Source organism: Bos javanicus, chromosome 15, assembly GCF_032452875.1.
Source record: "Bos javanicus breed banteng chromosome 15, ARS-OSU_banteng_1.0, whole genome shotgun sequence".
Lineage (NCBI taxonomy): Eukaryota > Metazoa > Chordata > Mammalia > Artiodactyla > Bovidae > Bos > Bos javanicus.
This window is the reverse complement of record NC_083882.1, coordinates 74,096,824-74,121,952: the sequence shown is the minus strand read 5'-3', so window position 1 is coordinate 74,121,952 and position 25,129 is coordinate 74,096,824. Positions and strand designations below refer to the sequence as shown.

The window sequence follows — 25,129 nt, the reverse complement described above, 5'->3', positions numbered from 1 at the left end:
CTCAAAAAAAATATGTACAGAAAGTCCAAAGAAGTCAAAGCTAAATGATAATATTAGAAATTAAGACAGTGGTTACTTTGGGGGAGGAAAGAAAGAGTAATAATCGGGTGGGAGCATGTGACTCCCTCAACTTCGTGTTCACTCACTAACGTGTACATGAGTATTTTACTGTTTTTTCTGTATCCTAAGTTTATATTTTTTTTTCAGTATTAATATTTATAGGTATGTTTCTGTTACAAGGCTTCCCTTGTGGCTCAGCTGGTAAAGAATCCACCTGCAATGCGGGAGACTTGGGTTAGATTCCTGGGTCGGGAAGATCCCCTGGAGAAAGGAAAGGCTACCCTTTCCAGAGTACTCCAGTACTCTGGCCTGGAGAATTCTATTGACTGTATAGTCCATGTGGTCGCAGAGTCAGACACGACTGAGCGACTTCCACTTTCACTTTTCTCTTATAAGACAAAAGCAAAATTAATGAATATTTATTAAGTGTACCTCTGTGAAAGTTTTAGTGTTAGTCTCTTGGTCGTGTCTGGCTCTTTGCATCCCCATGGACTGTAGCCTATCAGGGTCCTCCGTCCATGGGATTCTCAAGGCAAGAACACTGTAGTGGGTTGCCATTTCCTTCTCCAGGGGATCTTCCCTACCCAGGGATCGAACCTGGGTCTCCTGCATTGCAGGCTGATTCTTTACCACTGAGTCACAGGGGAAGCCCTAAGAATACTTAGAAAAGTATACCTATACCATACCAGAAGTATATTTTTCTGAAGATGAGGCATATCCAAGTGATACAAATGTTCTACCACACCCTGCAAATGAAACAGAATTTCTCTCCAGATGTGCTGCTTAGAAAGACTGTCAAGGTTAATAGAGGCTGCAAACTCAAAACATCCTCAGGGACCAAGACATTTCCCAGCTGTGTGAGAGGCATTGTGCAGGCACTGTGTGCGTGCAGAGGGGATGGAACTCACTGGACAGGACCGTCCCCGCCTAAAGGCAAGCAGGTCACAACTCAGTTGACAGCTGCTCTACAGAAATGCTGGGCCTAGGGTTAACAGATCATTTGGATTTTCAAAGACATAAATTAAGATTTATGTAACTAAGTGACAAACACTGATTTTTTAAAAAGAAAAACCAGCCCAAGAAAACTCATCTAAAAGGTACCTGTTGGAGATAGCAGAGAAGTTTATTATGGGAACAAGTCCTTATGGTACTAGCAAGCAATGTCAGATTGGGGTTCAAGATACAAACAAAAGGTTGACTTTTAGGGAAGAAAACATTTCTTCCTCTGAAAAGGAAAAAGTCTAAGTATATAGAGACATATGCTGAGTAATTGGGTCCTTTGGTAGAAGGAAACAATAAGGAACAGCAGAGAAGGTGTGGGTTTCCAGCAATGGTTTCCAAACTTCACTTTCAACAGGCCCTTTTATCAAAAGTCCACAGAACTCCACGTACAAAAGCCATCAAAGCAGGGTGGCCAACACTGAAGCAGAAGGAAAGCTCGAGTCCCACCCATGAGGACACCCCCTATCTTACTGCAAGTCCAATATCCAACTCCACAGACCACGACTAAAGACACACAAAAGATGAATAACAGCCTTCTAGAACCTTCCATGCCACTCAGAAATGGAAGCCCATAACATGGATTCTCTCTATACTTAAGACACCTTGAGAATCTATATTAATACCATAAAGGATAACTTGGAGGAAAGGGGTGAATAATGAGAAGTGTTACCTAGGAGTGGAAAGAGAACGAGACCTGCAGTTGCTGCTAAGTTGCGTCAGTTGTGTCCGACTCTGTGCGACCCCATAGACGGCAGCCTGCCAGGCTCCTCTGTCCCTGGGATTCTCCAGGCAAGAACACTGGAGTGGGTTGCCATTTCCTTCTCCAATGCATGAAAGTGAAAAGTGAAAGTGAAGTCGCTCAGTCGTGTCCGACTCTTAGCGACCCCATGGACTGTAGCCTACCAGGCCCCTCTGTCCCTGGGATTTCCCAGGCAAGAGTACTGAAGTGGGTTGCCATTGCCTTCTCCAGACCTGCAGTTAGTTGGTCTGTAATTAATACTCACACTGCCTACTCTGTGACCTTGGGTAAGCTAGTAGGGTGTCCTCATATGGTTCTAACAATCAATTATGAATGTTTATTTCACTACTTATTCAGGAAATATCTCAAACATTACTAGAAGACTATTTGCTTTTAGTCAAAGCTTGTTTTAATATCAACGGTTTTATATAGTTACATTAGGGTTTTCCTAATTCAAAGTCCTCCTTAAATACACAGTTAAACATGGCTTTATCTTAAAGAAAAAGAATACATCCATTCAATCAAAATGCTCACACATCCTTTAAATGATCCAATGATAGTAAATGTAATAGGCAACTGCATTCAAAAATAGTCATAATGCAAATTTAGCTTAGCCTGTTGTTTTTTCTCTTGATGCTAGGTTATTCTGACATTAAGTTTTTGAAGCGTACCTCCCCAAAGGTTATCATTCAGTTCTCAGCCACACCATTCAAAGTATATTTAAGAACACGGGGGTAATGGAAAACACAGTGCAAAAGGCCAAAGATCTGAGCCCTGTCCGCCTCTGCCATTAATTAGCTGTGACTGGGCTTCTCAGAGCTGGTTTCCATATTAATAAAATGAGGATTTTAATCCATCAGTTGTTCATCAACAGAGATGCCCTTTTAAAACAGTGTGGAGTGTGCTTTTCAAACTACATATACCTAAGGAGATCCAACCAGTCCATTCTGAAGGACATCAGCCCTGGGATTTCTTTGGAAGGAATGATGCTGAAGCTGAGACTCCAGGACTTTGGCCACCTCATGCGAAGAGTTGACTCATTGGAAAAGACTCTGATGCTGGGAGGGATTGGGGGCAGGAGGAGAAGGGGACAACAGAGGATGAGATGGGTGGATGGCATCACTGACTCGATGGACGTGAGTCTGAGTGAACTCCAGGAGTTGGTGATGGACAGGGAGGCGTGGCGTGCTGCGATTCATGGGGTCGCAAAGAGTCGGACATGACTGAGCGACTGATCTGATCTGATCTGATCCCTAAACATGATTCTATGTATTCCACAAAAGTGAATATATTTATATTTGTGGCTTAATATTTTAATCAGCTACTGAAAAGTGATTGCATTTTAGATCTTATACGTCTCTACAGCATTAAACAGAACGAATGTATAATAAAAGCTGACTCTATATCAATATTCTATTACGAGTAGACTGATGTCATAAAACATTAATTCTATTGTTTTATAATAACAAAGGAATAAAGTAATTCAAAATTTATGAAATTTCCTGTCAGTTTTAATGGACTCATCTCCTCTTTTGATTCCAGTATTAGATACAGCAGTAGATTCTCTAAATTTGATTTGTAGTTATTTTAAAGATCAGCATATAACATAAATTATACATTTAATACCTGATGGTATAAAAAGATTATTAAAACAATAGATAATTGACAAGAAAACACAGAACTTCATTTGCCAGAAAAATCAAGATAAAATGAACCTTTTCCATAAAGCTTTCAAAAATACTTTCTTTCTGTGATGAAAAAGAAAGCAATCCCTATATAAGTCTACTGAACTTTATGTTTTAAAGAATATGCCTTTCTACAAATTCTTTTATTAAAGCTGAAGGCTGTACCCCAAATTACAATTATCCACTTAAAACAACAACTAACAATTTAGAAGTGGGAGGAGAAACACCAATTATCTATTTAAATGGGAGCCATTTCAGAACACCTTGGACCCACATTTCCCTAACCAAGAAAACTGTTTCATACAAAAGTCATGGAACCATCAATAACACAATTGGAAACACCACTTACTGTTTTAAAGAAATCACACAAACATAAGCACGTATTTTAATTAAGAGGTATAGCTGGTGTCTGGCCATGGTGCAGTAACTCCCACATGCCTAGTGCCAGCTGTAGAATAGCAACATTCAAGCAGCTGCCTTAATTGGAGATGCAGACCAACACATGCTAATTTGGCAGAGCCAACTAATTGGTAGGTATGCTACATTTCTAACAAAATATCCACCCATATTACAGATGTTGTTCTCTGCTGGAGTAAACCATTGGTAACAAACAGTAATGAAGTTGAAATCAGCTACATTTGGTGAAATTGTTAGTTGGACAGCTTTAGAACATGATCCTGCATTAGCTTAGAAAAACACTTGTGCCATAATTGGAACGTCAGCTAAATGTCAAAAGCATCTTTCTGTGCAATATTAAGAATATGATGAGGTTTCATAATGACTCGTCAGCCAACAAAACAATACTTGCTAAGTGGACGCAATACCCGCCTTAAGTTATGCCAGGCCCCGTGCAAACATTTGCAAAAGAACTGAGTCCTTTTTTCTCTTCAAAGTTTAATATAGACCAAACATTTATAGACATCTGCAAAGATAGTAATTATGCTTACCAGGAAATCTATAATGGTAGGGGGGGAAATGGGGAGGGGATCTTCTGCTTATAGCCATGATGGTGTAACAAAAACCAGATTTACTCCACCACTTAAAAAAAAATGATAATATATATGAAACAATGGTTTTTAGACACTGGACAATAGGCAGTTCAGGAGAGGAATACCTAATAAAAGGGAAATAAATAAGGTGACCCTTACGGTTGCCCTAGCTTACTGCCCAGTTAGGTTTCCTGGACTGGAATGAGAGAGAACTCACATAGATACCAGCAGTGTCCCCTGAACTAAGGAAACAGACTTGAGCACTTGGGAAACACAGAGTCTGTAGAGTTAGCAGAGTGAAGAGAAAAAGTGAGTGAGAGCAACAGTAAGAAAGATTTTATATATATATATATATGTAGTGGATCCTTCAACAACTCAGAAGTCAGGGCACTGACCCGCCTGCGCAGTTGACAATCAACATATGACTTTACAGGAGCACTCCACATCCGCATGTGTGCATCTACAGATCATGTAGTACACACTGAGCAGTTCAAACCCGTGTTGTTCTCTCTCAAGAGAGGGAGAACATGCTGTAATCTTCACATTCTAGAAATTAGAGGGTGACTATTTTAAAAAGAGATAAGGAAGATATTAAAAAAGATCTAAATTTTTATATAGAGAGAAAAGCACAATTTCTGGATAAAAAAATATACACTAATAGGATTAACAGCAGATCAGACGCTGCAGAAAAAAGGTTAGTAAATGTACAGATAAAGCAAGAGACACCATCCAAAATGAAATACAGAGAGAAAAGAGATTGAAAAAAGACGAAAGAGCACACTATGAGTGAGTTGCGGGACCACTTCAGTCAGTTTAATATACTATAACTGAAGTCCTAGGAAAAGAGTGAGGGATAAACAGCAGACATTTGACTGGCAACTAATAGTTATTTAAAACTGTGCTAATATAAACTTAAAATATGAAATATTTGTAATAATTGGTAAGAACCCAACTTCTCCGTAAACCTCTAATTAAGGTAAATACTTGGCCAAATTAGAACTGGTTTTTTAAAATACGTCTTCTTGCTGATCATATCACAGTACAAAAAATAATGCACTGTAACATTTCATTCTTTTAGCTTTTAAATTTTCTACCCAGCTTTTACCAGTTAGATGCATTATCACTGTTTCCATACACAATTTAAAGTCATGAAAACTGATGTCTTTATTAAAGGGTTATTAGCTCTTCTACATTACAGACAATGCTGCAAATCATCTTATCTTAATCACTCTTCCTGTCTCCTGTGTAAAACTTTCAAACGCCATCTCTGACGAACCTGGTGTCAAAAAATGATTGTATTGCTCTGTAATGTCATTGGAAATAAACCTCTAAAACTCCTAATTGGCCTTAAGATACTATACTAGTATCATGGTGAGTTAAATAATGAGGAATGTTTGGTTAACTGGCCAATTTCTGAATACTAAAATCCCTAAAAAAAACTCTAATTAGGATATCAAGTTCAGTGTGGTTATGTGCATCATCTTCTACTAAGAGAATACAGTTAATACATTCTAAGTTATAAGTGAAACTGTTAATTTGTCATCTAAATATATATGCATATACACACATACCTATATATAAATGGGCTTATAAAACATATTAAAATCTACAAGGAAAGCTTATGAATTAAGCCATTAGAAACCACTTGTTGCAAAGAAACTTGATCTTTGGTAATATAATCTTCTCTTTATAAGAAGACTCTGCTGCTGCTGCTAAGTTGCTTCAGTCGTGTCCGACTTTGTTCGACCCCATAGACGGCAGCCCACCAGGCTCCCCCGTCCCTGGGATTCTCCAGGCAAGAACACTGGAGTGGGTTGCCATTTCCTTCTCCAATGCGTGAAAGTGAAAAGTGAAAGTGAAGTTGCTCAGTTGTGTCTGACTCTTAGTGACCCCATGGACTGCAGCCTACCAGGCTTCTCCGTCCATGGGACTTTCCAGGCAAGAGTACTGGAGTGGGGTGCCACTGAAGAAGACTCTAAAAACAAGCTATTCCGTGCCTTCAGTTCCTAACCTGGCCAGGTTCCTTATCTACCCAGAACACTCTTAATTCCGAACAACCAGTTAACTTTTTGAGTTTTTGTGTTGACTTTTGTTGTGCCCTTGAAACATTTTTTTAACAAAAGTTTCTTGCTTCTGAGAAGGCCAGATTTCATAATTACTATTTCTTGCAGCTATGCTTTATTTGAATTACTGTCACTCCAAACCAGGACAGTAATCATTTCTTGTCTTGGGCACCTATGGCTTATGCTTATATTTTGCTGTAATCACTAGTCTCCTGGCAACTCTTCATGATACTGCCTGTGTAAACATAAGCCTCAAATTAAAAATAATAAAATTATTTAAGATACATTTTATATCCAAACTATCTCTGGTGTTTCCCAGATAGCCACTGGGCAGCACTATTGAGCAAGGGGGCTATTAGGAAGAACTAGATATATTATACTCTGTATCTTTGATTTAGCTTAACTCTAAATAAGAGTTGCCCTATTTACTAAACCCATAATATGGGCAGATCCATGAAGTAACTAATAATGAGTATGGCTCAACACTTGTACATTTTCCAGGGTAGACAGAACATATTCAAGATCTTGTGAAAAGGACTGGCACAACAATGCAAACAATATGATTTCTAAATATTAAATACTCTTATTAATTGGTGACAGGTTTAAAACACACTTTATAAAGGTCCCTGGAGATTTATTTACCAATGCCTTTAGTGTCCATCATAAGGCTCATGCCCTCAGGATAATCACTGACTGAATCATTAAGTGGCTGTATATTATACTCCAATAGGGGATTCCATTCTGACACTGTTAACTGCTGTAATAAATTAACCAGAGACCATCAGTCTTATTAACAGGTGGTTTCTACTTTTCCTTCAAGAATGCTGAAAGGCCAAGCCATAAGCTGGAGGTGAAAAAACTGGGTCTCTAGGATGAAACATTCAAACAATAAAGCCTTGACTATTGTGGACTCGTGGATCAGGCTTCCTGTCCAGTGTAACCCCACAGCACCACCAAGAGCAGACTCAGAGAGAATGTACCAGGGACCTAAGTCAGTATTTGTAAGACTCTATTTTACTCAAAAATCAGACACCTTGTAAAACCAGGCTGCTAACCCAAGATCCAGCAGAAAAAGAATTAATTTTGCAAGACTGAATGGAACCCATGAGGGAAATTTAATTGGTTTTGACAAAACCTCTTTCTCCCCTTCTCACTAATTCTCATGGTGTCTGGCTATACTTGGGCATACTGAAATGAAACACTCTTTGATATATTGTTCCAACCAAGCCCTCTGGATTCAGGGAAAAAAAAAAAATAATTCTCTGAGAAATCTTCATATAGCTTATAAAATGTGGCAGACTGTATTTTCCAAATCAAGATTTTATTTTCAAAAAATATCTCCCTTCCCACATGTTCTCCAAAGTTACCACGTCACTCCCCCACTAAGACGCAGCATCTTTTCCTCCTGGGTTGAATCTGAGACGGCCCACTATCACTTTGAGCAACACAGTGCAGCAAAAGTAACACCGTATGAATTATGAGTGTAGGTCTCCAAAAAGACATCAGCTTCCGCCTAGTTCTCTTAGGACATGCACTCTGGAGAAAAATGGCTACCATGTAAGAAATCCAACTCCCGTGAGATGAACATGCTGGAGAAGCTACATGGAGGCACTGAAGTCAACAGTCCCAGCCATGTCTAGTCTTCGGTCACATCCTGCCATGGCAGCAAACTGTGAGAAGCCGTCTCAGATCTTCCAGACCAGACAACTGAGTTATCACTGGGTGACCTCAATGATGCCCTGATGCATAAAAGAACTGTTCCCTGAGTCTTGGCAAAATTCCTGACTAGCACAATTTGTGAGCATCTCAAATGGCTATTTTACACTTGTAAGTTTGGGTAGTTTGTTATGTGGCAATAGTAACTTGAATATAAACTAGTGATTTGTTAGGTCAATTTAAAGATGGGAATCGTATAGAAAATACAACACATACTCATTGGCCTTGCCTGCAAAATAATCAGAACAAAGGTCAAGTATTACACATGTCTTTACTGAGTTTTTTTTTTTTTTTTAATATTTATTTGGTTGCAACAAGAGGGATATTCTACCTTCATTGTGGAACATGGGTCCTGAGTTGCTGCATGTGGGACCCAGTTCCCTGACCAAGGATCAATCCCAGGTCCCCTGCCTTGGGAGCATGATGGAGTCCCAGTCACTGGACCACTAGTGAGGTCCTGAGTCCTTTTAGTTTACATGGTGATGTAATTATTTGCATAGGCTCAGGAGGAATCTACCTTTCTCCTACCAGGATATAAATTAGATTAAAACAAATTTATAACTATCCATGCCAGAAATGTTTCATTTAACAGTACATCTCACTTAATTAGGCATGACAAACCCACAAGGAAGGAACAAGGATTACATTTCCGTATGGGGAAACAAAGTTTCAAAGACCTCCCAGTAAACCATCCTGGTACCTCCTCTATGACTTGAAGGGAGTCTTACAGGGAGCACAGAATGTCGCTTTCTGAAGACCAACAGCACTGAGTTACTTGGGGAACTTGGAGTAAGACAATAGGTAATATGATCTTACCAATAGGCAAAATTGGTAGAGGCATACTGGACGGTCTTCTTGGTTCCTGATGGCTTATGACCTTGAAATAGGTGAACTCAAAGGGCAATAAAGATATTTTTGGTACTAGAGAAGTGATAAAAGAGATATGTGACTCTAGGGGATACATGAGATTAACTCTATTCCTACAATCATACAGTTCTAGCTTTATTAAAGATAAAACAAAAAGATCTTTATGTGTTCAAGAATGTTTTATATTCCTTGCTGCTACTGCTAAGTCGCTTCAGTCGTGTCCGACTCTGTGTGACCCCATAGACGGCAGCCCACCAGGCTCCCCCGTCCCTGGGATTCTCCAGGCAAGAACACTGGAGTGGGTTGCCATTTCCTTCTCCAATGCATGAAAGTGAAAAGTCAAAGTGAAGTCAGTCAGTCGTGTCTGACTCTTAGTGATCCCATGGACTGCAGCCTACCAGGCTCCTCTGCCCATGGGATTTTCCAGGCAAGAGCACTGGAGTGGGGTGCCATTGCCTTCTCTGAACAATACTGATGGCACATCAAAAAAACATGGGTCCAACATGTTGGGTCAAATCTGCACTTTAACTGCACAGATACGATCATAGTTAAAGATTAAAAAAGTGAAACTGATATTGTTCACCTTAACCTATTCCTCTGTCGACTATTTACCGGAAGATTTACCAGTAAGTTTTCTAAAAGCTTTACATTTGAAGAAATAAAGTCATGAAATTTTGGGACCATCCTAAAGGTTTTCACCCTGACATAAGTCACACACAAGAGACATCGTATTTGTGGTGACTCAGACGGTAAGGAGTCTGCCTGCAATGCAGGTGACCCGGGTTCAATCCCTGGGTTGGGAAGATCCCCTGGAGAAGGGAATGGCAACCCACTCCAGTATTTTTGCCTGGAAAGTCCCATGAACAGAAGGAGCCTGGCAAGCTACAGTCCATGGGGTCACCACGAGTTGGACACAACTGAGCGACTTCACTTTCTTTACTTTCTTTAATCAAAAGACAGAAATGTCTTTTGAAATCAAAGTTGATTAAACTGTATGCAATGAGAATTATCGACTGCTGCATAATAACATGAACTATTAACATTTCCTTCTCTATATTCTATGAACCATTAGGTTGCTCTGAAAGCCAGTCTCTCTTGCACTGTGCTTTATTGCAAGTAAAGCACAACTCAACTCAGAGTTTGACATTTATTCAGGAGTCTTTTTTCTTTGACAAATCAAAATCAATAAAAATACTTAATATATTCATAATCCTGGCTAATAATGATAATAAAATAAGCTTATTATATGTGTGATAACTTTCAGCTTGACTTAATTCAACAAGTGACAGGTATCCTTACAAAGAACTATAATTTCATCAAAGCAGTCAATCCTGGGAAAGCATTTAACCACTGCTGGTGAAATATTTAGTTCCCTACAATATTATATATAATCCTTTAAAATTTTTTTCTGAAGAGCTTTGATGAGTAGGCTGTCCTCCACGTACACAAGCAATTACATCTCAAGGCACAGAATCCCCAAATTTACATAATAACAGTAGAGAGTTAGATGGTGAGAGGGGCCCTATTTCTCTCCACTTGGTTTCTTTTTCAGTCTCCTCCTTTCCTGTCTTCAGGAAAGACTTCTCCAGTGAGACAAGGAAGAAAGAAGGATGAGTTTACCCACTGGATTGAGTTTAAAAGCTGGAGAGAGAGGGCTTCCCCAATGGCTCAGTGGTAAAGAATCCACCTGCAACGCAGGAGACAAGGGTTCGATCCCTAGGTCGAGAAGATCCCCTGGAGGAGGAAATGGCAACCCACTCCAGTATTCTTGCCTGGGAAATCCCACGGACAGAGGAGCCTGGTGGGCTGTAGTCCATGGGGTCACAGAGTCGGACACGACTGAGCGTGAGCATGAAGAGAGACAAGCTAGCCTAGTTAAACAAACCTGCTTGACTTCTGTTTCCTGACTGAACTCTGGCTTGTACAGAAATTGGAATCAGGAGTGGAAGCCCAAAATACAGACCTCAAGACACTTTTATGTTGGCTTGATTTCATGCAGCAGCATCACTATTAATGGTGGTTGCCCATCGTTCAAGTATCTACTGAAGAAGTGCCTTAAGAGACCAAGCAGCTCCTTGGCACAGACCTTTCAGTTTGGAAGAAACAGTGACTACAAAGACTGGAAAAGCAAATCAAAATCACATGGAGACATCATCTCATACCTGTCAGAATGGTGATCATCAAAAAGAACACAAGTAACAAATGTTGGTGGGGATGTGGAGAAGAGGGAGCACTCCTAAACTATAGGTGGGAATGAAAACTGGCACAGTCACTGTGGAAAACAGAATGGGGGATTCTCAAAACACTGAAAACAGAACTGTGTTATGACCCAGCAATTCCTTCAGTCGTGTCCGACTCTGTGAGACCCCATAGATGGCAGCCCACCGGGCTTCCCCGTCCCTGGGATTCTCCAGGCAAGAACACTGGAGTGGGTTGCCATTTCCTTCTCCAATGCGTGAAAGTGAAAAGTGAAAGTGAAGTCGCTCAGTTGTGTCTGACTCTTAGTGACCCCATGGACTGCAGCCTACCAGGCTCCTCTGTCCATGGGATTTTCCAGGCAAGAGTACTGGAGTGGGGTGCCATTGCCTTCTCCATAACAGGGTTAGATACTGAAATTCTCTGGGAGCACAAGTACAAAGTCTAATCCACAAAGCAAAACTTATACACAAAAATAACTGTCAAGTTTTTTTTTTTTAATATACAATTGGTATAGATCTGGTATGTACTGGTAGAAATATGGAAAAATGTATTGGTAGAGATCTGGAAAAATCTGGGTGTGAACAGATTCTATGGGTATTAGACTAAGGAAAACAAAATGTAGCACCAGACTGGTGGTAGTTTAGTTGTTAAGTCATGTCCGACTCTTGGAACCCCAAGGACTATAGTCCATTAGGCTCCTCTGTCCATGGGATTTCCCAGGCAAAAACACTGGAGTGGGTAGCCATTCCTTTCTCCAGGGGATTGTCCCAACCCAGGGATCGGTTATATGAATCACTTGTGAAAGACTCAGGATATAAAGGTTAGTTTCTACAGCTGAAAAGAGCTGTAAGAGTTAACTTTGACTCCATGATGGTCCACATTTAATAACATTGCTGTTGTTGTTCAGCTGCTAAGTTGTATCCAACTCTTTGCTCTCACATGAACTGCAACACACCAGGCTCCTCTGTCCTCCACTCTCTTCGGGAGTTTGCTCAAACTCACGTCCATCGAGTCGGTGACGTCATCCAACCATCTCATCCTCTGTCGCCCCTTCTCCTTCTGCCCTCAATCTTCTTTTCCAGTTAGCCAGCTCTTGGCATCAGGTAGCCAAAGTATTGGAACTTCAGCTTCAGCATCAGTCCTTCCAATGAATATTCAGGGATGATTTTCTTTAGGATTGACGGGTTTGATCTTGCTGTCCAAAGGATCCTCAGAGTCTTCTCCCAACACCACAATTCAAAAGCATCAGTTCTTCAGCACTCAGCCTTCTTTGTGGTTGGCTCTCACATCCATACATGACCAGTTGAAAAACCATAGCTTTGACTATATGGACTTTTGTCGGCAAAGTGATGTCTCTGCTTTTTAATATGCTGTCTTGGTTTGTCATGGCTTTCCTCCCAAAGAGCAAGCATCTTTTAATTTTAAGGCTGCAGTCACTGTCTGCAGTGATTTTAGAGCCCAAGAAAATAAAATCTGTCACTGTTTCCAATTTTCCCCCTTCTATTTGCCATGAAGTGAAGGAAACTGATGCCATGATCTTAGTTTTTTGAATGTTGAGTTTTAAGACAGCTTTTTCACTTTCCTCTTTCACCCTCATCAAGAGGCTCTTTAGTTCCTCTTTACTTTCTGCCTTTAGAGTGATATCATCTACATATCTGAGGTTACTGACATTTCTCCCAGCAATCTTGATTCCAGCTTGTGATTCATCCAGCCTGGCATTTCGCATGATGTGCTCTGCATAGAAGTTAAATAAGCAGGGTGACAATATACAGCCTTGTCATACTCCTCTCCCAGTTTTGAACCAGTCAGTTGTACCATGTAAGGTTCTAATTGTTGCTTCTTGTCCTGCATACAGGTTTTTAAAGAGATAGGTAAAGTGGTCTGATAGTCCCATTTCATTAAGAAGATTCTACAGTTTGTTATGATGCACACAGTCAAAGGCTTTCTTGTAGTCAATGAAGCAGAAGGAGATGTTTTTCTGGAACTCCCTTGCTTTCTCCATAATCCAAGGAAAGTTAGCAATTTGATCTCTGGTTTTTCTGTCTCTTAGAAACCCAGCTTGTACATCTGGAAATTCTCAGTTCATGTACTGCTGAAGCCTAGCTTAATGGATTTGAGCATTACCTTGCTAGCATGTGAAATGAGCACAATTACATGGAGTCTCAACATTCTTTGCCATTGCCCTTCTTTGGGACTGGAATGAAAACTGACCTTTTCCAGTCCTGTGGCCACTGCTGAGTTTTCCAAATTTGCTGATATACTGAGGGCAGCACTTTAACAGCATCATCTTTTAAGATTTTAAATAGCTCAGCTAATAAAATAGTAGTAGTAGTAGTGTTAGTTGCTCAGTTGTGTCCAACTCTTTGTGATCCCATGAACTGTAGCCTGCCAAGCTCCTCTGTCCATGGGATTCTCCAGGCAAGAATACTGGAGTGGATTGCCATTCCCTTCTCCAGAGGATCTTTCCGACCCAGGGATCAAACCCTGGTCTCCTGCATGGCAGGCAGATTCTTTACCATCTGAACTACAGAGGCCACAACTTCTCATGGCATAATGTAGAGTCAAGAATCCAAAGGTTTAAGGAAGTAGAAATGTTGGAGTGATCTATAATGGCAATTTCCACACACAATCCCTCCACCACCACACCCCCAAGAGGGCCCAGCAGATATTTCTCCAGTGAAGCACCAACTTGCTTATTATATGGGCAAGAGGTCAGTAGTGTAGCCCTTTATTAGTCTGCCAGTCATAAAATTCACTGTGTTGCTACAATGTAAGAACTCCCTATTTTCTTTCTCCAGCCCCTTATTTATTTCCTTTATGGTGCTTACCACAAACTGCAATTATTTGTCTTTTTTTTGGTTTTATTATTTTTTCCTATTTTTTTTCTGTATCCTCCACTTACATATCATTCCACGAGCACAACGACCGCATATACCTTGTGCACTACTGTATCCTGACTGCCTAACATAGTACCTGGTACACAGGCATTCAATACAGATTTGCTGAAGGCATAAACAGAGTCAGTCCGTCTTTGCCAACATTAAATTCTGGTCCTTCCTTCTTCTGGAATACATACGCTCAGGAAAATATGATCCCCTCACAGATGATTTACATCTGAGTTGAAAACTTGTACAAACTTATAAATCTCCTCTGTGTATTGATTTTTTCAGCCTAGAACAGATGACCTGGTTTGTTGATATCACCTCTCCCAGTAAATTTATATTATGCCCAGAAAAATATTTTTCAAAATTTTCAAGAACTAAACAAAAATTTTTTGCTCACAATAAAGGTCATTTCAGTGCCTTCACAATCTGTTTCTGCATGAAAAATGTTTGAACAGGATCCTGCCTTTTTCCAGAATCACATTTCTGCCCACAGTCAGGTGTCACCTCATATCACAAGTTAACAAAATTCCCAAATGCCATTAAAGTATATCTTCTGACTCATGGGGCAACTTTTGTACAGCCTGGAGCACTTGCTGTGAGTGTCATGAGAAAGCTTTTCTTGCTTCTGTGTCAAATAGAGGGTGGAGTCATTCATAGTATAGCATTTCAAAATTCAATGTTCCGTTTAATCAAAAGCTTCTATTTTCAGCCTGTGAACGTTTATTTCTAGCAACTACTAAGTGCTTTCACTAACAGGTTTACATACACTCCCCACAAACATACACATAATGTTTTATCACTGTAAGAGTTATTACACACAGTTAACTACAAGTGACTAAGTAAGAAGCAGCACTAAGATCCAGGCAGTATGTTGACATCACCTACTGCATGAAGTAAATACCTCCAGCTCGTTAGTGTCACAGGAGCACGCCTTAATTCCAATTCACACCTCAGCAAAACTGCAAGATTCTGTATGTCTTGGACCTTCAAGGTTGCATTTACACGGTTGAAACTTTGAAAGTTAAAATCCTTAAATACCAAAGACGTATTGGATATCTCACTTTTGCAAAGATCTGTGCCCTCAACAGGGCTTTAAAATTTTTTTAATATACTTTATATTACAAAGATCTGTTTTTCACCAAAAGTGTCTCAACGTGTAATTTGTCCAAAAGGACCAGCTATGGTCTGAGTAGAAATAATAACAAAATATACACCTCACAAGGTTGCTTGAAGGATCAAAGAGGATAATACATGTGAGAGAATAAATAAATAATAACATACTACATAAATGTTAGTAGTAGATAGCAATGTTAATAATAATATGGTATATACAAACTTACATAATGTTATATGTCAATTATATCTCAATAAAGCTGGGAAAACAGAAAAATACAGTAGAAATCTTTTCTCTTCTGAAAGAATTAGGGCAGTTTTTTAGCTGGATACTCAGAGAAGTCAGTTAAAGCAAGGAATTCTAGAAAATGATAAGCACACATAACCATTTTGACGGGTTCTAAATGTAAGTAATAAATTACTTACACCATGAGTAAGTACAATTCATTCACCAATTCTCTGTGTAGGGGACCAAGTCCTTATCTGAATTTAGATCTGCAGTCTGGAATTCCAGTCTTTCTTACATATACAACACCCCCACACCCAGAACGCATTATCTATAATTGCAGTTTCAGTTCTTAATGCAGCAAAAACTTCAACACATATGAAACAGTCCAAACCATTTTTCCCCCAATAGTTTGCATTTTTCTTGTTTTCCCCTAAGTTAACAGGCAATTTCTAAAAGAACTTGCTTTTCTCACTTTTTTTCAGAGCATTCAACTTGGTTATCGTGCTCACCCTTTTACACTAGTAACTCATCAGTGTACAGAATGCTTAATAAGAAATGCACCCGGCATAAGTCTAAAAACAAATAAAACTGACTGTTAACAGGTAAACCATTAGACCCATAGGAATAAAAGTACACAAGCATCATACTGAGAAGCCTACCAGCCACAAACAGCATATTAGGAAGATGAGTTAACACATTGTACCAAGGAAATGCACAGCATTGGTTTAACCATCTGGTTGGTTAACGAGATGTCGGATGAAAAGAGTTTTTGCCATATTATAATTCAGGTCTCAAGCACAGTTGTCTAAGAAAAAAGTCCAAAACAGTTTCTCTCTCACGTGTATATATGCTAGCCTTTTGCATTTTTCCTCAGTCGTATATGATATACATTGAAAGACAGTGAAGTCAGGGACCTCCTTGGTGGTCCAGTGGTTAAGACTCTGTACTTCCACTGCAGGGGGTGCAGGTTCCACCCCTGGTTGGGGAACTAAGACCCCACATGCCACATCGCATGGCCAGTAAATAAAGACACTGAAGTCAAAGAGCAAAAAAACAAAGATGTTAGAATAATTAAAAGGAGCAACAGAAAAAGAATGCAGATGTTTAAGGAGAACATAATCAGAGAATCTGATTCTTCACAAAAGAACTTAAATGAGTCAGTAAAATACATTTTAAGCAACTTATAATGGTACTACATTAATTTGAAAAAATTGATCCACCTTTGAAACACCCCATTAACAGCAAAAAAATAAAACAAAAAAAAAAACAAAAAAAGAAGCTTTATGAACCATAAATAAATATGTTAATGCTAGATATCTGCTTGAAAACATTAAATTTAGGCTACCTGTACTCCTTTTGTGAAGGGTATATAAGGGGAAGGGTGATGTGAAGACTTACTTATCTCACTGGAAACCTGGTTCAGTTTGTCCTGTGATCTGCTGATAAGGACAATTTTCATTCCAAGCTTTGCTAACTGAAACAATAAAAGAAGACACTGAACAGCTGAATCACATCTGTGTGTTTCACTTTAAAATGTAAATTAGATATAGTCTCATTTTAAGAAAATCTGACCCACAGACAATTCAAGTTAAGAAACAAATACACCCCCAAGTGTAATGAATGGGCAAACCAAAATGAAGACTTTACAAAAAGATTCCCCAAAGAACTATCTTTCTCAGTCAAGCAGTGTATAAAAGTCAATGGGTTTTAGAAAAAGGAAGACTTTTATTTTGTACCTGTCCATACTTAATTTTTTTAATCATAAGTATCTATTACTTCTTTAATTTAAAAATTAGCTTTAAAAATTTTTGTCTTAGACTGGGTAGATGAAGACTGTAGAACTGGCAAAGGAAACCACAGTTAAAATGTTGGGGATGCATAAAAATAGAATCAATTTTAAAGTTTTTATTTAAATACTATACTTTATGGACTACAAAGGCAAACTAAGACAGTTAATTGGATGACTTAATAAAGCATTTCCTGAGGAGTACCTTCCGTGTACTTCCCCAGCGCTGTATAAGTACTGCACAAAATGAATAAGATTTTCAGGAACGTGGTTTCTACCCCCAGACACCCATAAATATAGGGGCAGAAGAAAAAACACTGATATACACAGAATTTTTAGTGAACTACTACAGACAGTATATAAATGAGAATAAATTATGTGCTTTGAACTATAAATGATTTAGTAAACTAATTTTCCAGTCCTAAATCCTAAAGTCAGCTTTTATTAAGTAAAAAAGTGGTATAGCAAATGAGAAGATATGGAACATTTTTTTATAAAAAATAATTAAGATTGGTAATAACTTGCTGAATTAATCTCTTATAAAAACACTATAAAAAAAACCCATGAATATATACGAGAGTTCTTTTTTTTTTTTTAATTAATGGAGAGAGGAAGAACAAGGAAAAGATCCTATCAATAGAAAAACGGCATCTAATATAATTGTAAAAGGAAAGATACCATTTAAAAATCACCATTTTAAAACTACCCTAGTGATAACTAGGCAAAAATCAGCAACAGATGCTGCGGTGGAAGATTGTTGAGAAATGAGGTATGCATACAAAGAATCATCCTACAGATTCCTCATTAATTACAAAGGGGGAAAAGGTACTTTTATAATAGAAAATTATGGTAGAGAGCATCTTCATACGTGATTTATCTCAACATAATCAATAAAGGAACGAATGGACTTCTTGTGGCTCCTGATAAGATAAACTCAAAAGAATACAGTACCACCTGTGTAACATTCCTGCTAAAAAATGTTTATCACCTGTGCAGCGTTTCTGCTAAAAAAATTTAACTTGAACCGCATCATGAGGAACTGAGCAACTGAGCACACACGCACACAATCATGAGGACACAATCAGACAAACCCAACTGAGTAATCTACAAAACAACTGGCCTGGACTTTTTCCAAAATGCCACTGTTATAAAAGAAAAAAGGCAAAAAAGCTGGCGGGGGCGGGGAGGGGGCTGCGAGGAAGGGCGCTAGGGAGCTCTCCTTGTCAAGAAATATGACATCTAGATGCAACGCATAATCTTTAAATGGATTCTGGAATACAAAAAGCTCTATAAAAGACACTACTGGGATAACGGGGAAACTTGCATATGGAGTGTATATTGTACAGTAGTATGGTGTCAAGTTAAATTTCCTATCCCATGTGTGATCACTGGACTGTGGTTACAAGAGTGAACATTCTAGTTTTCAGAAGCTTCATGCTGAAATCTTTAAGGGTGAGTTGTTACAATATCTGTAAGTCCCAAATGATCCCACCAAATTATAATGATAAAGTGAAACGGCAAAATGTTAACAACTGGTGAATCCTGATGAAAGGTGTACGAGTGCTTGCTATATTCTTCTTGAAACTTTTCTGTAGATTTTGCATTAAAAACAGAAGGCTGAGAAACCAAAGGATTTTTTTTAAAAAACACTTTTGAAAGGATAAATGAGAGAGTCAATGGATTGACCAGGATCTCCACCACAATCAGACAATATCTCAGGATATCGGTGCCTCTGTGGAACCAGGACTGCATGCCTTAACAGCATGGCCAATGCTTCTGGCCTGTACAGTTTTGTTCGAACTATTATGATGTCCTCCCCTTGGGTTACATTACAGACAACTGGAATCCTCTGAGGGTGTCTGTCAATATCTGTCAGTCACAGTCCTTCTTGTGAAAACGATACCATGGGCTAGTCTGCAGATTTAATCACTCTCTAATATTTTATCTACCTTTTGGAAAATAATCCAAAGCAATTAACTTTAAAGACTGAGAATGGTCCATAGTTACACAATATAAAATAAAATTACACTAAAATGTTCACAATTCCAACTAACCAGGACAAAACGTTTTACACACATTATGCCCCAAAAGTTGTTTTAAAGTTGTGTTTAAGCATAGTGTTGCTAACAAGGTGGAAACAAAGTACCTCTATTATATTGTATAATGCTCTATTGGTGCTTTTAACTTCAAAATCAAAATTACTGTAAGAGAGCATTCTATATTTGTTCTTATATTTTTATACCAAAAGAAGTCTTGAAAATTACTTACCTTTTCTGCATATGATTTTCCAATTCCATCAGTACTACCTGTGACAACTGAGAGAAGAAAAAAGTAACAGTTTAGTTTCAGAATCACGATGTAAAACTGATCATAGTTATGACCCACCAATTAGACACAAAAGGGCCTGTGTAATATAGCTGACCCTTGAACCACATGGCTTTGAACACCAAGGGTCCATGTATATGCGAATTTTTTCCAGTAAATACATAGTACAGTACTACACGATCCAAGGTTGGTTGAATCCACAGATATGAAACCTCAGAAGCAAAATTTCAAGATACTGAGAGCCAACTGTCAGGTTATACTTTGATTTTGAACTGCATGGAGGGTCCGTGACCCTAACTGACCATGCTGCTGACGGGTCAACTATACTTTTGATGTAAAAGATGGAGCAGTTACCAGTGGTTCAATATTAGGAATGAATACCCAGCACAAAGCTAAAAATAAAAAAACTGCACTTCTAAGGGCTGACAAGGATGTAAAGCAACTACAACTCTCATACAATGCTGGTGGCACTATAAATTGACACAATCATTTTGGAAAAATGACTTTGCATTACGTCCAGAAATAAACGTGCCTACCTATGACCTAACAATTTCCAAGAGGTAATAAAAACATCATGTCTATCAAAACAATGTCCATGGTAGCTTTATTGATGCACAGTTGTGCAAATATTAAACTACAAGAGAATGAGTAAGTAAATTAAGGTATATTTACACAACAGAATACTAAATAGCAATTTTTTAATAAAAGAACTATTAATACATGCAAAAGATGAACAGATCTCTCAGACATTGCTGCTGGTGCTGCTGCTAAGTCGCTTCAGTCATGTCTGACTCTGTGCGACCCCATAGACGGCGGCCCACCAGGTTCCCCCATCCCTGGGATTCTCCAGGCAAGAACACTGGAGGGGGTTGCCATTTCCTTCTCCAATGCATGAAAGGGAAATGTGAAAGTGAAGTCGCTCAGTCGTGTCCGACTCTTCGCGACCCCATGCTCTGCAGCCTACCAGGCTCCTCTGCCCATGGGATTTTCCAGGCAAGAGTACTGGAGTAGGGTGCCATTGCCTTCTCCATCTCAGACATTATATTGAGCAAAAAAATCCTGAAATAAAAGTGTACAAGCTGTTTTGATTCCATTTATCCAATTCCAAAAAGGGAAAAACTAATCTATAATGATAGAAGTTAGAATACTGGCTACTCCTGGGTAATGGGGTAGATGACAGGGAAAAGGCATTAAGGGAATCTTCAGGATGTAGGAAATATTCTATATCTTGATGTGTATGTGTGTATGTAAAAATGCATGGAGCTGTACAATTAAGTACACATTCTGCCTATTATCGGAGAAGGCAATGGCACCCTACTCCAGTACTCTTTAAAGCTCTAAAACCTTATGTAGCATAAACATTTGAAAATGATAACGGTTCAGACCACACCATGGTATCTTACCTCTAAAATACTGGAATCACATTTATTAACAAATTCATAGCATGGTTGTGAGTAGCATCCCGAAATGGGATTCCCTATGGCTCAGACGGTAAAGAACCTGCCTGCAGTGCAGGAGATCTGGGTCTTAATCCCTGGGTCAGGAAGATCCCCTGGAGAAGGGAATGGTTACCCACTCCAGTATTTTTGCCTGAAGAATTCCATGGACAGAGGAGCCTGGTGGTCTACAGTCCACAGGGTCACAAAGAGTTGGACATGACTGAGCAACTAACACTTTCCCTACTTTTACTATTCAGAAATATGGCAAACATATCTAAATTCTTCCTAGTCATATCTTTCATAATCATATATGAAATAATAAAACAGGTTATGAAATCATATCTATGTCTGTCTCCATCTCTGTCTCTCCCCCTCTATCAGCTCTCTGCTTAACCGCTCAGTCATGTCCAACCCTTTGTGACTCCATGGACTGTAGCCCACCAGGCTCCTCCATCCATGGAATTCTCCAGGCAAGAGTACTGGAGTGGGTTGCCATTTTCCATCTACTCTATCAGCTTCTGTTTTTCTCCCTCTGCCTCCCTCCTTCTCCCCTCCCTGGCATCTGTTGAATATATTAGATCATACATTTAACTTAAGGACTTCCCTGGTGGCTCAGGCAGTAAAGCGTCTGTCTACAAAAGGGAGACCTGGGTTCGATCCCTGGGTCGGGAAGATTCCCCTGGAGAAGGAAATGGCAATCCACTCTAGTACTACTGCCTGGAAAATCCCATGGACAGAGGAGCCTGGTAGGCTACAGTCCATGGGGTCACAAAGAGTCGGACACGACTGAGCGACTTCACTTCAACTTAACCAGCCTGTCACTGGCTGATTGCATCCTCCTGATGTCATTTAACATGTTCATCTGTCCACTAATAGTTAGGTGATCAAATGCAGGTTTAATTTTTTGGGTAAGAATACTTTATAAGCAATAGTACATACTTCTATCAGGAGGCACATGTTTGCTAATTTTGCTTTTTGTTACATAAGCAGCCAATGATGTTCACCACTGAGATACATTATTTAATTAGACTGCAAAATGGTGATACTTCCATAAACCTCTTATCCTTCTCCATCAGAGGGCAGACAGAATGAAAACCACAATCACAGAAAACTAAACGAACTGATCACATGGACCACAGTCTTTTCTAACTCAATGAAACTACAAGCCAGGCCATGTAGGGCCACCCAAGACGGATGGGTCATGGTGGACAGCTCTGACAATATGTGGTCCACTGAAAAAGGGAATGGCAAACCATTTCAGTAGCCTTGCCTTGAGAATGCTACGAACAGTATGAAAAGGCAAAAAGATAGGACAGTGAAAGATGAGCTCCCCAGGTTGGTAGGTGCCCAATATGCTACTGGAGATCAGTAGAGAAATAACTCCAGAAAGAATGAAGAGATGGAGCCAAAGCAAAAACAACACCCAGTTGTGGATGTGACTGGTGATGGAAGTAAAGTCTGATGCTGTAAAGAGCAATACTGCATAGGAACCTAGATTGCTAGGTCCATGAATCAAGGCAAATTGAAAGTGGTCAAACAGGATATGGCAAGAGTGAATACTGACATTTTAGGAATCAGTGAACTAAAATGGACCGGAATGGGTGAATTTAACTCTGATGATCATTATATCTATTACTGTGGGCAAGAATTCCCTAGAAGAAATGGAATAACTATCATAATCAACAAAAGAGTCCATAATGCAGTACTTGGATATGATCTCAAAAATGACAGAATGATCTCTATTCATTTCCAAGGCAAACCATTCAATATCACAGTAATCCAAGTCTATGCCCTGACCAATAATGCTAAAGAAGCTGAAGTTGAACGGTTGTATGAAGACCTATAAAACTTTCTAGAAATAACACCCAAAAAAGATGTCCTTTTCATTACAAGGGACTGGAATGAAAAAGTAGGAAGTCAGGAGGTACCTAGAGTAACAGGCAACTTTGGCCTTGGAGTATGAAACGAAGCAGGGCAAAGGCTAACAGAGTTTTGTCAGAGAGTGTGCTGGTAATAGCAAATACCCTTTTCCAACATAAGAGAAGACTCTATACATGGACATGACCAGATGGTCAATACTGAAACCAGATTGATTATATTCTTTGCAGCCAAAAATGGAGAAGCTCTATACAGCCAGCAAAAACAAGACCAGGAGCTGACTATGGCTCAGATCATGAACTCCTTATTGCCAAATTCAGACTTAAATTGAAGAAAGTAGGGAAAACCACCAGGTATGACCTAAATCAAATCCCTTATGACTACACAGTGGATGTGAGAAATAGATTCAAGGAATTAGATCTGATAGAGTGCTGGAAGAACTATGGACAGAGATTTGTGACATTGTAAAGGAGGCAGTGATCAAGACCATCCTCCAGAAAAAGAAATGCAGAAAGGCAAAATGGTTGTCTGAGGAGGCCTTACAAACAGCTGAGAAAAGAAGAGAAGCTAAAGGCAAAGGAGAAAAGAAAGATATACCCATTTGAATGCAGACCTCCAAAGAATAGCAAGGAGAGATAAGAAAGCCTTCCTCAGTGATCAGTGCAAAGAAATAGAGGAAAACAACAGAATGGGAAAGACTAGAGAGATCTCTTCAAGAAAAGTAGAGATACCAAGGGAATATTTCATGCAAAGATGGGCTCAATAAAGGACAGAAATGGTATGGACCTAACAGAAGCAGAAGATATTAAGAAGAGGTGGCAAGAATACACAGAAGAACTCTAGAAAAAAGATCATGACCCAGATAACCACGACGGTGTGATCACACACCTAGAGCCAGACAATCCTGGAATGACATCCTGGGCCTTAGAAAGCATCACTACGAACAAAGCTAGTGGAGGTGATGGAATTCCAGTTGAGCAATTTCAAATCCTGAAAGATGATGCTGTGAAAGTGCTGCACTCAATATGCCAGCACATTTGGAAAACTCAGCAGTGGCCACAGGACTGGAAAAAGTCAGTTTTCATTCCAATCACAAAGAAAGGCAATGCCAAAGAATGCTCAAACTACTGCACAATTGCACTCATCTCACACACCAGTAAAGTAATGCTCAAAATTCTCCAAGCTAGGCTTCAGCAATACATGAATCGGGAAATTCCAGATGTTCAAGCTGGATTTAGAAAAGGCAGAGGAACCAGAGATCAAATTGCCAACATCCGCTGGATTATGGAAAAAGCAAGAGAGTTCCAGAAAAACATTTACTTCTGCTTATTGACTATGCCAAAGCCTTTGACTGTGTGGATCATAACAAACTGTGGAAAATTCTTCAAGAGATGGGAATACCAGACCACCTGATCTGTCTCCTGAGAAATCTATGCAGGTCAAGAACCAACAGTTAGAACTGGACATGGAACAACAGACTGGTTCCAAATAGGAAAAGGAGTACATCAAGGATGTATATTGTCACCCTGCTTATTTAACTTATATGCAGAGTACATCATGAGAGATGCTGGGCTGGATGAAGCACAAGCTGGAATCAAGACTGCCAGAAGAAATATCAATAAACCTCAGATATGCAGACGACACCACCCTTATGGCAGAAAGCGAAGAAGAATTAAAGAGCCTCTAGATGAAAGTGAAAAAGGAGAGTGAAAAAGTTGGCTTAAAACTCAACATTCAGCAAACTAAGATCATGTCATCCAGTCCCATCACTTCATGGCAAATAGATGGGCAAACAATGGAAACAGTGACAGACTTTATTTTGGGGGCTCCAAAATCACTGCAGATGGTGACTGCAGCCATGAAATTAAAAGATGCTTACTCCTTGGAAGAAAAGCCATGACCAACTTAGACAGCATATTAAAAAACAGAGACATTACTTTGCCAACAAAGGTCCGTCTAGTCAAAGCTATGGTTTTTCCAGTAATCGTGTATGGATGTGAGAGTTGAACCGTAAAGAAAGCTGAGTGCTGAAGAATTAATGCTTTTGAGCTATACTGTTAGAGAAGACTTGAGAGTCCCTTGGACTGCAAGGAGATCAAACCAGTCAAACCTAAAGGAAATCAGTCCATGAATATTAACTGGAAGGACTGATGC

The 25,129-nt window shown here is 39.4% G+C and overlaps 1 protein-coding gene across 1 annotated transcript in view; it reads right to left on the bottom strand.

Moving 5' to 3' along the window:
- Positions 1-25,129, bottom strand: part of HSD17B12 (hydroxysteroid 17-beta dehydrogenase 12) — a 177,263-nt gene that overhangs the window by 87,565 nt on the left and 64,569 nt on the right. The window contains exons 2-3 of the mRNA XM_061381190.1: positions 19,602-19,648; positions 16,946-17,021 (exon numbers count right to left, since the gene is read on the bottom strand). Of these exons, the coding sequence (XP_061237174.1) occupies positions 16,946-17,021; positions 19,602-19,648 (123 nt within the window). The remainder of the gene's footprint in view (positions 1-16,945; positions 17,022-19,601; positions 19,649-25,129) is intronic.